An 18,546-nucleotide genomic window follows, 5' to 3' on the forward strand; every position below is an offset into this window, starting at 1 on the left:
TTTCACATTCATTTTAAATTTTCCTGTAACCTTTTGAAAAAGTTTATTTTAATAAAGTTATTGATATTTTTGACACTAAAAAATCAAGGAAAATATTCTATAAAAATAAAGAAATTCCTTTTTATCGTCAAAAAGGATATCTGTAAAGTTTAATAGGCCCACCTGCATGGTATATGCGGTCATATATAACTATTTTATATTTTGTTGATCTATAATATTACGCCATTCGATATATTTCTGTTATTCAATTACCACGACCCCTAAACTGTTAATCATTAGTTCACACATCATCACCACATACAGATTTGTCTCTTCAATGTCACAATGTCATAGGTCAATGTTATAATAAGATTCCATAACGACTTGACCTAGTTGGGCCTATATGCCTTATATGGCCAGAACAGCTGCCGTCAGCGAACGACTCTTCTCATCATCATCTCTCTACATCACTGGTACCATAGTGACGTAGACATCTTGCGCAAGTTAATTATCGACTATACCAATCCACTGAGACCACGTATGAAATATTTACTATTTATGAGACGACGTTTTCATGACCTTTGTAATCATCCCGAATATTTCTTTATTTCTTTCCTGGAAGCTGATTATTATAAATAAGGGTAAGTTCATTAAGTTGATTGAGAAGTTACATTAATTGGACATTCTTTTGTTGTTGGGTTTTACGCTATATAAACTGTGATAAAGTGTCGTCTGTAGTTTCTTTATCTATTATTTGTCATAATTCGTGTTGACACTTACTTATAATTTCATATTAATATTTATACCTGACCCAAGTCAGCAGAAGATTCCTGAAATTCACAATGTCTGTCACAATATTATCATGATGCAGTAGTCAAGGAAACGGTTATCGTCACATCATGTGCAAATGTCGAAATGTTTAAAGTATAATATTCTAAAGAATAATCATATAGTGAAGAAGGACGTATATAGACAAAATAAAATTACTTGCGTTGCGCTTACGTCATTATTTTTGTTGCGTTCTAGTTGCAACCAAGCTTTACAACAGGCTGCTTTGGTCAATTAAAGTTTTTAGAAGCATGCCTCTACAATAAGTTAATTGTAGCATGCCTCTACAATAAGTTAATTGTAGCATGCCTCTACAATAAGTTAATTGTATAAACATAATAGCATAATAAGAAAATGTAAACCCAGAAAACATCTATTTTCAAAATGTAATTTTAGTGAATTCTTATATAACGCATATGCCAAACTCTCAATACACTGTACAAAAATTGTCAAAGTCAAACTGGAAATTTTGCAAAATAAAGGTTTCAGCTGTGTCTTTAGAATAAACCTTGTAGGTCAAGCACTTCAATAGTACACGCGTAAATAAATCAGATTGTTTCATCTGTTTTTACTGATAACTGTTCAGCATTTAATTTTGTTTCATTTAAGTAATAAAGGTGTGATTTACTTATGATAGATGTGTATCATTACTTACGATATTAAAAACAATAGGTCATTATTTTAACCTCATACATCATATAGTGTATATACCTACTAATTGCATCAATGATGAACGCCATTTGTTATAATGGTGATAATTTATTAACTTCAAATTTAACATACAAATATTTATAATAAACAAGATTTATATTTAAATTGAACTTTACTATTCATCTAACTGAACAGTTGGCCGATTGGTCACTTATTGTCAATTAAATATTGTTTTTCCATCCCATTTTTTTTTTGCTTAGCTTTTTGTTTTATTAATTACGACATTAATGAATGAATAACTTAAATACGGGTTTCTAGAGTATTGTGTGTTTCTTTGTTTAAATGGTAAAAAAATGGACCTATAAATTGGATAAATCTATGGTAAAAGTTCACAGGATATATAAACCATTAAAATAGGCCAGGTGAATAGCCTGTCTCTTACATTATACGATTATTCATTCATCGTTCATTCATTTATTCATCAGTGGAAAATTACTTCTATTTATTGTCATTTGCATATCAATTTACATAGAAATTATGTTTGCTCTGAGATATACAAAAACAACTACAAAGTGTCACATCACTCTCGTACGGTATACTGACAAGCATTCGAGTGTTTAACTTAAAGCCCACCGCTATTGTTTCCATCTCAATCTCGTTTCTGGTTTGTAAAAAAAAAAAACAATTACTGCAAATAAATATTGTTCATTGAAACTACACGGAATACATTTCCATCTTTATTGGAATGAATTGATAGAATGCGATTGTCAAAAATATAATCTTATTATAACCATCATCATAATTGTCATCAGAGTTATGTAATTGCATTTTTACAAATCATTAATTAACCAGGACACAAATTAATATTCTTGATCATGAACCGAATAATCATTCCATTATTATAATCATGATCAACATCATCATTGTTTTATTTTATTTTTTTATTATTAAACTTTGTTTAATGAGGGTGACTCAAAACAGCCGAGGCTGATATGCATGAGGCCCTCAGCACGATAAAAACGAAACACGTTATTATCATCTTAACAATATCGCTTTACCTTATCAGGAACTTTTAATTTTGTATTTATACCGGGATACCACAAAACTATTGACTCAATTGTGTTTGGAGTTGATAGAGTATACCTATTGCATATGCCCTCTATGGAATGTGCCCGCGGGAGAGAAAAGCAACTCGTGGACATCGTCCTACACGATTATAAAACATTATCTAAATATGTCAACCGGCCTAAATATTTAAAATCAATCGCTTAACAAATTAAGATTAAATACGAATACATATTGGATAAGGGTATATTATTTATTTATTGGTAAACTTGATGACAATTAAATTAATTAGGGACCATCTGTTTTGCGTCTTAGTACGGCGTTCATAATCAAAGCATATGATATCATAGTCTATAAATATGTAACGTTTTGAGAAGACTCACATATGTACGCAAGAAGAGGCAAGGGTAGGAACGTTAGGTCTGTAGAAAAGGTTTTTCAAGAAGACAGAAATGATTGGAGGAAATAATACGTTAGTTAAACAATCAAGTTTTGTAAATCGAAGAAAACGGATGTGGGAAAATCAGAAGAAGGAAGAGGAAAAACAACGAGAAAAAGAGAAAGTAAGAAATCAGTGCTAGTTTGTCGAGGCCTTTGGTATGTTACCAATGACGTCAAAACGACCATTAATTAGCATTGGATAATTAAATAATTATCTAATTTGAATCAATCATTGTGTAGGTTGGTGTTGACGAATTAATTTCGAAATATATCTGAATTATTTTCTATCTCGTATTATCATAAGCAGTGATAAACTGTTAGTCACGACAAATAAATTCCATTCTAATTTTGTCTCGGTATGTCTGTTTGGTCACGTGTGTTTATCGTCGCGCGCATTACTTTTCAGAACGACCTATCCAATGTTTTCTCTGACCAGTGACAAATCTATTTTCTAGATGCTATAGTACAAGTTGTGCGTTTGGTATTATTATTACTTTTCATATTCGATAAAACTTTTCAGAATTTAAAGATGATTTTAAAATTTCCGTAACGGTATCTAAGGTGTCATTTCTTTTTATCGATTTAAACATACAAAGGAATATAATTACATCGAACGTTTCTTTGATAATTTGCTAATTTGGATTTAAAGTTTGCCATGGCTTCATTTTCTTCAAATGTAAGTACTCTGATATATTTTTTAACTTTTATTTTAGAAAGATTCTAATGTGAACATTACATCAGTGCGCAAAATGTTCGTATTATTTTCGTCAATTCATCTGGATTTTGCATACCCCCTTTTTACAGATCTTATATACACATTTAAAATATTGTGTCTCCACAACCATTTATTTAAATCATGTGCATATACAATAGTATGAAATTGTGCTGCCCTGAGACACAAATACAAAAACAGTGGAAAAAGTCGCATCATTCTCGTATTATCCCCCTTAGCAGTACGGTAGTTTAAGAAACTACTGCGGAAACGAAATATATCTGAATTATTTTCTATCTCGTATTATCAAACCTTAAAACATTGCGTAAGGAATGGGATGAGTATTTCTTTTATTAATTAAAAAAAGATTAATTTGAACTGAACTTGAACTTAATTTGAGTTCCAACTTAGCTTACATGTAGCCCCTGTAAACCATACGGTACTAAACGTGAGAATGATTTCAGTAACGGAAGAGAAGAATAATGAAATACGGTGTGAACTTCAAAGGATAAAAGGCTACGCAGAAAATACAGGAGGCATCGTTGAACCTCTTCAATACCCAATGGTTCATGAGAAAATTTACATTATGTCAGTATTATTACTGGTAAGAGGTCCGAACAAAAATACTTGATGGCCTATGCGTTCTGGATAAAAATGAAAAATCAAATTAAATTGGCCAAGATATGTTTTGAAGTGACTCTAGTCAATAGTTAGAAGCATTATATAAACAGGTATTTTGAGATAGTAGAAAGTATAGAAATAACCCCACCGTATAACTTTATTTATTAATAGACTAGAGGGTACACTCGATGCCTTAATGTTAATTATAATCATAGAATTTGAATTTATAATTGGGCGAACGAACTTTTAACTACGTCTAATATCAAATGATACGCTATAGGCCCATTGAACTTAATATGAACCTATGATCAAGACAGTCTGATTAAATATGTCGTGCCGTGCATGCCACGCACCCTAATATGGACGAACGGTACGTATCTCTTCATGTGACATTTCCTGTCAAACTTCCAAGTCAACATATGATTATTTTGCTCCTAGCTAACAATTTGCACAATAACATCTTTAAAAAAAACGATTTATTGTACGATACATGTCGATAAATCTAATTAACGTTGTTGACCAATCTCTTTAAGACCTTGTAGAGGTAAATACTTAGAACACTAAGTTATTATAATGTGCACACGTTATCTATTATTTCACCTTAAGCCCACACAAATTCGTAAGATTCCACATTAGTGATAAATATATGAATAATGTTATTCTATGAGGTCACTGACTCTTTTTTTTTTTAAATCTTCTTGTTAAAAGAAAATGTTAATTATTAAACAAATAAAAATTTCAATTCATCAATTTGTTTTAACATAATTAAATTATATGTGATTACTGTTTATTCCTAAAGAAATCGAGTTTCAATTTTGCACATGGCAATTACGGTTATATGAAACAACACTTTTATATATCTAATTATTATAAGAATCCAAAGGCAAATTACTGAAAAAATGACAATGCTGTGGGTATCAGTGACTCTCAATGGAGATACAAAATAAAAGCGAAACGCTAAATCAAAACGAGAAGTAAAACAGCCAGAAAAGTTAGCAGAGCTTTCGGGCAACACTAGCCCTTCATCAGTGCAAGTGAGGGAATTTGGATAACGTCATAGTATAAAGCTGGCAGGAGACAGGGTGGAGTCTGAATAAGAGTAAAAAACAAAGAAGGTAGCTTGGTAAATTTTGGAATGAGACTAAAAAAACAGCTTAAATGGTGGTTAATATTGAAACTTAAATGTTGGTAGTCATGGAATAATTTTACCGATCTGGGAGTATGTTCCTAATGTTAAGTTCAAAAGGTTTTGTGGTTTTAAGTTGTAATTCCAGTGGTTTTCCTTGTCTGTGCGAGTTTTGTCGCTCCATTTGACATCGTGGTCTATTGCAATAACTCTGAAATTTGCAATCGAGTGACCAGCAGAATTAAAATGTTTGGCTACAGGTTGATCAAGCGTTAATGTTTTGATAGCTGATCTGTGTTGTGTCATTCTCATACGGAGAGTGTTTTTTGTTTCTCCGACGTACTGTTTGCCACAAATATTACAGTATATGAGATAAATGACGTTTTTGGTTAGACAATTAATTGATTGTCTTATCCGAAAAATGTGGTTCCGAAAAAGTTTGGTTACTCTTAAATTTTTCAGTAGAATCAACCAATGAACAAGTTTTGCAAGATTTGCCGCAAAGGTGACTGCCCAAATTTTGGCTGTCATGATAGTTAATTTCAGTCTTGAATTTGGATCTTAATAATATATCACGAAGGTTGGGAGGTCTACGAAATGCAATAATGGGTGGTTCCGGAAAAACAGTCCTGAGACGTTCTGTGGACTGTAGAATGGACATATGTTTCTCAATAATAGCCCGGGAGGCAACCTAGGGTGATAGGTTGTGACGAATTTTTTGGCTGACGTGGTTTGTACGTTTGACATCGAGGAATATCTTTTGCTTTTTTTAAAGCAGTTTTTATAAGAACAATACTATTATACGGAGAGCTCAACGAATTATCAATAGATGTTATTTTCGCCGATGTGAAGTACGGCTAAAAGATTATAAAAAGAAGGAAAAATAAGCAAAATGATTAGAAACAAGGCCATATAGATGGCTGCAGTCGCGTGCTCATTAGTGTTTACCGACCGACCGACCAACCTACCAACTGACAGAAAGCGATAAAACGCATAGTGATACCGGACCGACAGACAGACCGACCGACCGACATAGTGAACTATAGAGTCGCGTCCACGCGACTAAAAAGAATGTTTAGCTTTTACCTTGTTTCACATTGATAATTTCCAATACATTACTAATTTTAATCAAACAAATTAAACTTGTTTCATGTTAACAATTTTCAATACATTACTAGCTTTAGTCAAACAATGTAATCTTCTTTCATGTTAACAACTTTCAATACATTACTTGAGTCGAGTTTAGACAAAATTAACCTTGTTCATGTTAACAACTTTTAATACATTACTAGTTTTAGGAAACGAAATTAACCTTGTTTAATTTTAAAAGTTTCCAATATATTACTAGTTTAGTCTAAAACAATAATCTTGTTTCGTTTAATTACTAATAGTTTAGTCAAACAAAATGATCTTGTTTCGTTTTAAAAACTTCGAAGGCATTACTAGGTTTAGTCAAACAAATTAAATATATATTATATACATATTTTGAATGAAAATTTTGTAGTTTTAATAACTTTAATCATTTCAGTTGGAAAAAAGCGATACACAATTTCACTTTAAAAAGAAAAAAATAAACGGTAACACCAAAACCATTTGACTGGCAGCCAATTTGACTATGTAGGCTATAGGCCTATATATATTTTTTAATTACAGCTTTTCAGGTAAATCATTTTTGTTTCAATCCAATTTTTGAACTATTACGTGACATTAAATGGCATACAGTATTTTTTTTTTTATGTCAGGGGGACAATATAAGTTTAACGCAAGATTCATTTATTATTTTGGTCTATTATCCGAAAATCCGGAATAATGGTAATTGCAACGAAGTTGTTTCTAATAACAACTTTCCTGTGACGATATTGATGAGTAATAATTGATTTTCCGATTTCACTACCGTGTCAGAAATTTCTGAAATTTTTTGTAGTGATGTGTTTGTCGTTAGATGACGATCAAAGTGACAGCTGATGACATTTAGTGACGAACTTAAAAATTAGAATACCACTAGGGACAGAAAGTAAACACATTGAAACTAGATAATACCTGTTAGGAGGTTATAGACAATTTACACCACGAATAATCCAATCAATGTCCAATTGCTACAAATTAATTTGGAATCTGAAATTCGTAGATCGTGTTTGGGTGAAGTAAGTGGATCAACGTTGCGAACATTTCTGTTGGCCTATGAAGCATCTGGACCAACGCCAGTGAATTTTAAACGCAGAGACACGACTATCTTTGCAGTTTGTAATTGGAATTCGATGTACTGTAGGACACGATTGATTGATTGATGATGGATATGGCGTGTGTGTAATTAATGAATTAATCAATTGCATTTTGTGTTTTTGTTTTCCAGGAATCTAGACACCATCGTCAAAATAACCAGGAACAATCGGAATCTGGGAGAAGGCTAAAATCATTTGATCATCTAGTGCCGCCTCAGTCACCACGGAATCCTTTACGCCACGCATCCTCAATGGATCATACACCACCAACGTCGTCTGCATCATCTCTACATTATGCAGACGACACGTTCACGCTAGCACAGTCACGTGCAGAGCGCCGTAGAGAAAGAAATGAACGTCGGAATACGATTGGTATATCTGCAGCTAATTTACCATCTGCATCACCACCATTAAGTTCAAACACGACTGGAAGTAGTTATTCCTTGTCAGTTGGAAATTCTGGTCAAATGACAACACATCATGAACGATATTCATCCGCCCGCAGTGCATCACCAATTCCACCAAATCCTTCTTCATCAGCATCAACCACCTCCTCCTTGACGCTGTCGACTCAACAAACAAAACATGGAGTAGTTCCAAACACACCCTTCATCCCCACAGAAACTGCTTTAGTTAAACAAACATCAACAGACGAGGGATTGGATGGTATACCAGAAGTATACAACTTCAAAGATAGGAGTAGGGTTCATGAGCTTGTATCAGGAATTACATCCCTCTACGAGCAAAGGTTACTAACCGACGTCATCATTTGTATTGAAGGTACTGACTTCCCATGCCATCGATGCGTCATGGCATCCAGCAGTCCATACTTTCTTGCCATGTTTACAAATGATCTACTTGAAAGCAGACAAGAAAGGATCTCAATAGGAGGTGTGGAATCAGAAGCAATGCGACTAATTATCAAGTACTGCTATACCTCTAAAATAGATATCACAGCCGACAACGTCCAGGCATTACTGGTTGCCGCCAATATGTTTCAAATGTACAACTTACGAGATGCATGCGCATGCTACATGGAGAAACACGTTGATTTATCAAACTGCATTGGCATATATTTCTACGCAAGTTCACTTGATTGCAAGAAGTTGCAGGAACTTGCAAAAGCACTAATCTGTGAAAATTTTGGTGACGTATGCCGAGAGGAGGAGTATCTTTCTTTGTCAAAGGACAAGGTCATAGACCTCATTATGAGAGATGAACTGAACATTGATCGAGAAGAGATAGTCTATGAGTCAGCTATTGCTTGGGTAAAACATGACTTGGAAAATCGACGAGCTGATCTTTATGATATTTTGAGCAATGTCAGGTTTGCATTAATCAGTCCATACTACATTCATGATGTCATAGAAAGAGAACGAATCGTGTACTGCAATAAGGCATGTATGCAGTTGATTGAATCCTCACTACAGTATCATATGCTTCGTGACAGAAGACAAGACCTTGATCTCACAAAGCTTAACACCAACACAAGAAAGGGCATGCCAGTAAAAGAAATGGTAGTGTTTTTGACACATCACAGTGAAGATATTCCTGATTTCATCGAGGCGGACACATATCGCATCAAAGCTTTGCCTGACATCGTGGAATACGCAGAATGCGTAGTCACAGGAGAAAATAATATATATGTCGCCGGTCGTCAGATGTCTGAATTTGGTTCTCGTCGCGTATATTCACACAGACGTGGGGGTCTCTTCCAGTATGATCACTTCGATCGTAAATGGCTCCCGCGAACAGCAATGACCCAGCCAAGATCTCATTTTCGATTAGCCGTCTTAGACGGCATGATTTACAGTGTTGGTGGTACTACTGCAGAAGGCCAAGGAGATATTTGTGAGTTTTATCAACCACATTATAACCAATGGAGAATTGCTGCTCCTTTGATTGTGCCAGTAAAAAATCACAGCGTGGCCGTGGTTGGTGGTGCCTTGTACTGCATCGGCGGTGAAAGTGGTGATACTATCACTGATGCAGTGCAACGGTATAATCCAAGATACAACAACTGGAATCAAGTCTCCAGCATGATCCTACCAAGGACCGGGGCATCAGCGGCAGTATTTGCACGTGAGATTTACGTTGTTGGAGGCAGTGTTGCAGCTGGAGACAAAACAGCAGAGAACATGCTAAAATCGGTTGAAATCTACAATCCAGAACGGAACGACTGGAGATTTGGTCCTGAACTACCAGAGGGAAGGTTTAACTACAGTATTTTGACCTACAATGGGAGCCTCTTCGTATTTGGCGGAGAAACCGATGATGAATCTGTTGACGGTAAAGTTTGGCGACTGGATACCGGTCGATTCGGTTGGAGACAAGATAAAGCAGGATGGCCAACCATACAACTTCCCTATTACTGTGTTGCAGCAACTATGTCGAAAGAACAACCTGAATTTTAGCATAATTTTATTTCAGCTGTCATAGATGCCAATATTAGACAAGAAAATACTAATTGCTCTTTATATCAGTTGCCTAGTTCATAATTTTAATTTGTTGAATATAATTATTGTTGGATATCGGCTATTGAACGCTTTTATTATGTAGTTATGGACTGTATACGACTCGTTTAAAATTATGTATCTTGGAAGTTTGATATCATTTGCAGGAATGTATTTTATTTGATGGTAACTGAAGCGTGCAATATTATGCATTGTGCTTAGACTGACCAAACTATAAGTAACAGTCATTAGTTAATTGAGTTAACTTAGAATCGTAGGATTTCACAGTGGAAATTATGTAGATCATGAAATGCCTTTTCCTTCAAAAAATGGGTAACGTTGTATATAAAGCAATAGTGTACCGCTTTATCGGGACGGTTGACGAAGAACGAACGTTAATCGCCAATAATTAATTAAACGATGGATTCTGGGTTTATACGCATGCGCAAGTTAAGTGTGTATAAAATTACCTCCCCATTTGTCTATCGTCGAAGCGAACTCGCTATTTTCGCCAACGGGGTAAACATTGATATAATGTGAATCAGATACTACCCAGGACACTGTATGATTGTTAATAGACTTAAACGGGAATATTAGAATTTAATAAACTGTGCACATTAACATCGTATAGGCCTATATACTTTTTACATAGAAAGCTTCAATATGTTAATAGGTATTCTAAAATGTAATATAAGAAACAGCGCAACCCGACTTTTATTATAAATATATTTTCATAATGTTTGATAAATCCTATTAGAGTGTAAACTGCACCTAAATAACAATATGTTTGTTTCAATTCTTTGCACGGATTTAAACTTTCTTTTGTTTGTGAACCGAAGCTGTTTTTGGTATATTGACAAATTTTTCAGAAAGTTGTAACAAATAACACATTTAAAATAGCATTTTAATACATCATGTTTATAATACGTTTTATTAGTCCATATCTTGACAACCACCATTCTGTGAGAACTGAGGACATCTTTGGTGAAAATTGGAAAACAAGTGGAATTCTTTGCCTTTGATCTCTGAATAGAGTAATTTAAATCAGATGTCATGATGCGTTTTTAAAGAAAAGAATCTCTATTTAATTATGAGAAGAAAATTAATGGTTTGGAAACAATTGATTTGCAACGGATGAGTTTGTCGTTTCAGTTCAAACAGTTTTGGTGGTATCAATCAGTTATTGTACCGAGAAACGACATCTATAAGATGTTAGTTTTGTCAAATTTCTCATCGACTCGTGGTGATTATAACAATACAAAATGTACACATACAATTATTTGAGTCACTTAGATTAGTACATTTTTGTTAAGATAGATTTAACTGATTAAGTACTGTTATGTCAATGCTTAGTTACATTAAAGACAATTAATGTAACAAAAGCCTTTTTGGATAATGATCCAAAAAGGAGAGTATCAGAAATGACTTTGGATCTACGAAAATGTAAAACTAATGGTTAATAAACAGTAAATTGTGTACTGTCGTACAAAAATAATGTGAAGATGTTTTGTAAAGAGTGAGAAACAAAACTCTCTCAAATATCTTTTAAAATCTCACAAACAGTAATGATTGTTAAATGAATGTTTATGAGCTGATTGCAGAAAACATTTACTTTCTTTTCAATGATGTTGAAAGGACACTCGGGCTTTCATCGATTGACAATATTATTCCCATTCGGATATATAACACTCCTTTTTTATACCTAATGTTAGTTGAGTTACTGAATAAAATCAACCACTTCCATACTGAATCGAATGTCGAAGTAGAAGCCAAGTAAACATTTGACCCTCAGAGCATGCAATCGTTAAATATGATAAAATAATGCACGCGTGTGATACGAAATTAATGACAAGGATTAATATATGAGGGTTGGTTTTTATATAAAAGGGATTAAAGCGTATACCATTCCCTGAAATTAATCAAAGGTCTAATAGAAACATCATATATTTACAATCTTATAGACCAGGTAACAATCTGCTCGATTAATACAAAAAGCTAATTTTTACTAATCAAGGATAAAAATAACAGACAGTAGGTAAATTATTAATTTCGGTTCACTTTGCTCGTCTCGGTCTGGCATTGGCATTATGAACCATTTTTTGCGTGAGTTGACCAATGACAAGCTACAGTTCAGATAATCCATTGCTTGTGATTGGTCAAAATATTTGCATTGCGCTTACGTCCTTGTGTTGTGTCCTAGTGGGAATGAAACAAAACTACGTATCAACATATTAATCATCCATTTATACAAATACAAAATAAATAAAATCACAAGTGTTCCTTATGTACCTTTTATTTTAAATGTAACAATATTACATCTTTTTTATTCCAGACAAACTGATCACAAATAAATCAGCATTGTGCATGTTGGAAAGAAAACAATAAGCAAAATGAGGTTATATATAATCATAAGTATTAACCCACCATAATCTAAGGACCTTATTTAATACAAAAAAACTATTTACATATTTAAAATCCCTATGAATATTGCAAAGTACGCAGGGCTTATTCTTCTAATAGGGGTAGCAGACATGGTATTTATTTGGGTTGTTTCATTATTTTCGAACATTCTTCTACAATACAGGAAATATGTATTGTGTGGAATTTGTCAACAAGAGTTTTTCAATATCGATAATAATTACGGTAATATTAAAAAAAATACGCCTTATAAAAATGTGTATATTACAGTATAAATAATAATCTAAGTCTAAAAAATTCTTAGCATAATATGGAAGAAAAATTGATATTACAGGTATACAATGTTGGGAATGAAACGTTTTATACATTAACAAATATAAATAATATAAACATTAGAAACATCAATCTACCACCCCTAATACTAATTTATTTGAATGTCTATCTATATACATTTTCTTATACTGTAGATACATATAATAATTACACAATAGAAACAAATATTACTTTCTGTGCAAATGGTGTAAGAATACTAAACTAAATATTACTAACTATACTCTCACATATAAATACTATTTATTTATAACTATGGTAGCCATAAGAAGAAGGAGGATTCTTGAGAAAGCGATTGACACTATACATTTCATCCCTTATTGAACTAGTCAATCTTCTGGTAGATATATGAATAGAAGCACTATCTGTTACATAAGTAAATTAATAATATATTGCCATCTATTTTTTATACAGATTTGCAGAACTGCCTTTCCCAGGCTCATGATTTGCCTGTCAGTTAGATAAAATAGTACTGGGTAGACCTTAATGTGTATGATAAACTATCCGTGGTTAGACCTAAATAGAGATGCATACAAAATATTCACCTAACACTAATATGGCAGTGAAATATTTAGTACTATTTTAAGTTCGTGCAAATTGTATGGTAAATATCCATACTCATTAGTTAAATTGAATGAGTGATTTTGTAAAATAATAAAATGGAATACAATTTTTTTAAACGTGAATGTAATGTGTGTAAGAGATGGCTGCAAGAAATAGGTGCAAGGGATGGATGTATGGAATAGGTGCAGAAAGTTGAATAGTAAAAGATGGGCACATCTAATGGGTGCATGGAATGGGTGCAAGGGATGGATGGGTGCATGGAATGGGTGCATGGAATGGGTGCAAGGGATGTGTAGATGGAATGAATGTATAGAATAGATGCACATAGTTAAATAGTAAAGAGGGTTGGACAAAATGGGTGCAATGGATGGCTGTATGTAAGTAATGGAGGCAAGGGATGGCTGCATGTAATGGTGCAAGAAGATTGGGTTCATGGGTGATCCAATATTTCTACGTTTATAAACTGAAATTGTGAAAGTTTAATATTACAAATAACAGTGACAGTGTAGTAATGAGATACCGTTTATAGGTACTATTTACTAATTGTTCATATAATATTATTATATATTAACAAAATAAAGGTTGAATTGTTTAACTGCTAAAAGATTTCAAATGTAGCCTCTGGCATTTTATACCGATATTTCTGTTGCTAAATTGTAAAATAAGTAATTTTAAATCATTTTAATCTACAATTGGCAATTTTCTGATAGTGATAGTCTCAACAGAAAATCAATCAATCAATCATTGAGAACAGAAAAGATTCTATCCCAGCCTTCTTGACCTGTTTAATTTAGATAAAAGGTCATAGAGATGCTTGCAATGAGTGGATTTGTGCATAATAGTAGATTCGTATTCATAATATACTATATTCAAATTTTCATCATCTGATTGGTTAATAGCCAGATAGTTCTAGCCATGCCTTTTGAAGCCAAATTACGTAAATCTAGATTTGTTTATATACCACATAGCATGTTAATTGTTTCTTCGTATTGTACCTGACCATAAACTTCAACCAGCTTAAATCAAGTAATGCAATATTTTAATTGGTGAATAGCTATGTAGAATATCGGGACTGGTTAAATATCAGATTTGATGTCTGGTGAAATACCTGTTTTAAGCGGCCAGATATATGAAACACAAAGGAACAATTAACACATTATGCTTTATGAATATTAGTATGTGGTATGCCGTATAAACAAATTCAAACTGTGCTTTACAGACACATTCTTCAATTTCTAGTTTCCTTGTATATTAGAGACTACTCTATTGATATACTGTATATGGTAATCTGTATATCCCTTTGGCTATCATTTGAACAGTGTCCCTGTCAATAGTTGTTTTAAAACTATCCAATGACTAGAATCTTGTTACACTGCAGCTGTGGGATATACCTTAATCTTAGAACTGTTGATTTTGATAATGATATAATAACACATTGAAAATTGATATGACAATCATCTATTTCAGATTACATAACCAAAGTGTACTAAATGTAAAGAATGCAACAGTTGATTTTGATAATGATATAATAACACATTGAAAATTGATATGACAATCATCTATTTCAGATTACATAACCAAAGTGTACTAAATGTAAAGAATGCAACAGTTGATTTTGATAATGATATAATAACACATTGAAAATTGATATGACAATCATCTATTTCAGATTACATAACCAAAGTGTACTAAATGTAAAGAATGCAACAGTTGATTTTGATAATGATATAATAACACATTGAAAATTGATATGACAATCATCTATTTCAGATTACATAACCAAAGTGTACTAAATGTAAAGAATGCAACAGTTGATTTTGATAATGATATAATAACACATTGAAAATTGATATGACAATCATCTATTTCAGATTACATAACCAAAGTGTACTAAATGTAAAGAATGCAACAGTTGATTTTGATAATGATATAATAACACATTGAAAATTGATATGACAATCATCTATTTCAGATTACATAACCAAAGTGTACTAAATGTAAAGAATGCAACAGTTGATTTTGATAATGATATAATAACACATTGAAAATTGATATGACAATCATCTATTTCAGATTACATAACCAAAGTGTACTAAATGTAAAGAATGCAACAGTTGATTTTGATAATGATATAATAACACATTGAAAATTGATATGACAATCATCTATTTCAGATTACATAACCAAAGTGTACTAAATGTAAAGAATGCAACAGTTGATTTTGATAATGATATAATAACACATTGAAAATTGATATGACAATCATCTATTTCAGATTACATAACCAAAGTGTACTAAATGTAAAGAATGCAACAGTTGATTTTGATAATGATATAATAACACATTGAAAATTGATATGACAATCATCTATTTCAGATTACATAACCAAAGTGTACTAAATGTAAAGAATGCAACAGTTGATTTTGATAATGATATAATAACACATTGAAAATTGATATGACAATCATCTATTTCAGATTACATAACCAAAGTGTACTAAATGTAAAGAATGCAACAGTTGATTTTGATAATGATATAATAACACATTGAAAATTGATATGACAATCATCTATTTCAGATTACATAACCAAAGTGTACTAAATGTAAAGAATGCAACAGTTGATTTTGATAATGATATAATAACACATTGAAAATTGATATGACAATCATCTATTTCAGATTACATAACCAAAGTGTACTAAATGTAAAGAATGCAACAGTTGATTTTGATAATGATATAATAACACATTGAAAATTGATATGACAATCATCTATTTCAGATTACATAACCAAAGTGTACTAAATGTAAAGAATGCAACAGTTGATTTTGATAATGATATAATAACACATTGAAAATTGATATGACAATCATCTATTTCAGATTACATAACCAAAGTGTACTAAATGTAAAGAATGCAACAGTTGATTTTGATAATGATATAATAACACATTGAAAATTGATATGACAATCATCTATTTCAGATTACATAACCAAAGTGTACTAAATGTAAAGAATGCAACAGTTGATTTTGATAATGATATAATAACACATTGAAAATTGATATGACAATCATCTATTTCAGATTACATAACCAAAGTGTACTAAATGTAAAGAATGCAACAGTTGATTTTGATAATGATATAATAACACATTGAAAATTGATATGACAATCATCTATTTCAGATTACATAACCAAAGTGTACTAAATGTAAAGAATGCAACAGTTGATTTTGATAATGATATAATAACACATTGAAAATTGATATGACAATCATCTATTTCAGATTACATAACCAAAGTGTACTAAATGTAAAGAATGCAACAGTTGATTTTGATAATGATATAATAACACATTGAAAATTGATATGACAATCATCTATTTCAGATTACATAACCAAAGTGTACTAAATGTAAAGAATGCAACAGTTGATTTTGATAATGATATAATAACACATTGAAAATTGATATGACAATCATCTATTTCAGATTACATAACCAAAGTGTACTAAATGTAAAGAATGCAACAGTTGATTTTGATAATGATATAATAACACATTGAAAATTGATATGACAATCATCTATTTCAGATTACATAACCAAAGTGTACTAAATGTAAAGAATGCAACAGTTGATTTTGATAATGATATAATAACACATTGAAAATTGATATGACAATCATCTATTTCAGATTACATAACCAAAGTGTACTAAATGTAAAGAATGCAACAGTTGATTTTGATAATGATATAATAACACATTGAAAATTGATATGACAATCATCTATTTCAGATTACATAACCAAAGTGTACTAAATGTAAAGAATGCAACAGTTGATTTTGATAATGATATAATAACACATTGAAAATTGATATGACAATCATCTATTTCAGATTACATAACCAAAGTGTACTAAATGTAAAGAATGCAACAGTTGATTTTGATAATGATATAATAACACATTGAAAATTGATATGACAATCATCTATTTCAGATTACATAACCAAAGTGTACTAAATGTAAAGAATGCAACAGTTGATTTTGATAATGATATAATAACACATTGAAAATTGATATGACAATCATCTATTTCAGATTACATAACCAAAGTGTACTAAATGTAAAGAATGCAACAGTTGATTTTGATAATGATATAATAACACATTGAAAATTGATATGACAATCATCTATTTCAGATTACATAACCAAAGTGTACTAAATGTAAAGAATGCAACAGTTGATTTTGATAATGATATAATAACACATTGAAAATTGATATGACAATCATCTATTTCAGATTACATAACCAAAGTGTACTAAATGTAAAGAATGCAACAGTTGATTTTGATAATGATATAATAACACATTGAAAATTGATATGACAATCATCTATTTCAGATTACATAACCAAAGTGTACTAAATGTAAAGAATGCAACAGTTGATTTTGATAATGATATAATAACACATTGAAAATTGATATGACAATCATCTATTTCAGATTACATAACCAAAGTGTACTAAATGTAAAGAATGCAACAGTTGATTTTGATAATGATATAATAACACATTGAAAATTGATATGACAATCATCTATTTCAGATTACATAACCAAAGTGTACTAAATGTAAAGAATGCAACAGTTGATTTTGATAATGATATAATAACACATTGAAAATTGATATGACAATCATCTATTTCAGATTACATAACCAAAGTGTACTAAATGTAAAGAATGCAACAGTTGATTTTGATAATGATATAATAACACATTGAAAATTGATATGACAATCATCTATTTCAGATTACATAACCAAAGTGTACTAAATGTAAAGAATGCAACAGTTGATTTTGATAATGATATAATAACACATTGAAAATTGATATGACAATCATCTATTTCAGATTACATAACCAAAGTGTACTAAATGTAAAGAATGCAACAGTTGATTTTGATAATGATATAATAACACATTGAAAATTGATATGACAATCATCTATTTCAGATTACATAACCAAAGTGTACTAAATGTAAAGAATGCAACAGTTGATTTTGATAATGATATAATAACACATTGAAAATTGATATGACAATCATCTATTTCAGATTACATAACCAAAGTGTACTAAATGTAAAGAA

At 31.6% G+C, this 18,546-nt stretch overlaps 1 protein-coding gene across 3 annotated transcripts; it reads left to right on the forward strand.

Annotated features, from left to right (window-relative positions):
• The first annotated feature begins 600 nt into the window (after positions 1 to 600).
• LOC140040667 (kelch repeat and BTB domain-containing protein 8-like) lies at positions 601 to 11,520 on the forward strand. 3 transcript variants are annotated; one of them, XM_072086771.1, is made up of 2 exons: positions 601 to 620; positions 7,777 to 11,520. In XM_072086771.1, exon 2 carries the CDS (start codon positions 7,897 to 7,899, stop codon positions 10,057 to 10,059), a length of 2,163 nt encoding a protein of 720 aa, XP_071942872.1. In that variant the 5' UTR covers positions 601 to 620; positions 7,777 to 7,896; the 3' UTR covers positions 10,060 to 11,520. The 3 variants fall into 3 exon arrangements, with proteins under 3 accessions (XP_071942872.1, XP_071942870.1, XP_071942871.1); XM_072086769.1 differs by lacking the exon at positions 601 to 620 and adding an exon at positions 2,884 to 3,086; XM_072086770.1 differs by lacking the exon at positions 601 to 620 and adding an exon at positions 3,414 to 3,640.
• The last annotated feature ends 7,026 nt before the right edge of the window (positions 11,521 to 18,546 follow it).

Source organism: Antedon mediterranea, chromosome 2 (genome assembly GCF_964355755.1).
Source record: "Antedon mediterranea chromosome 2, ecAntMedi1.1, whole genome shotgun sequence".
NCBI lineage: Eukaryota > Metazoa > Echinodermata > Crinoidea > Comatulida > Antedonidae > Antedon > Antedon mediterranea.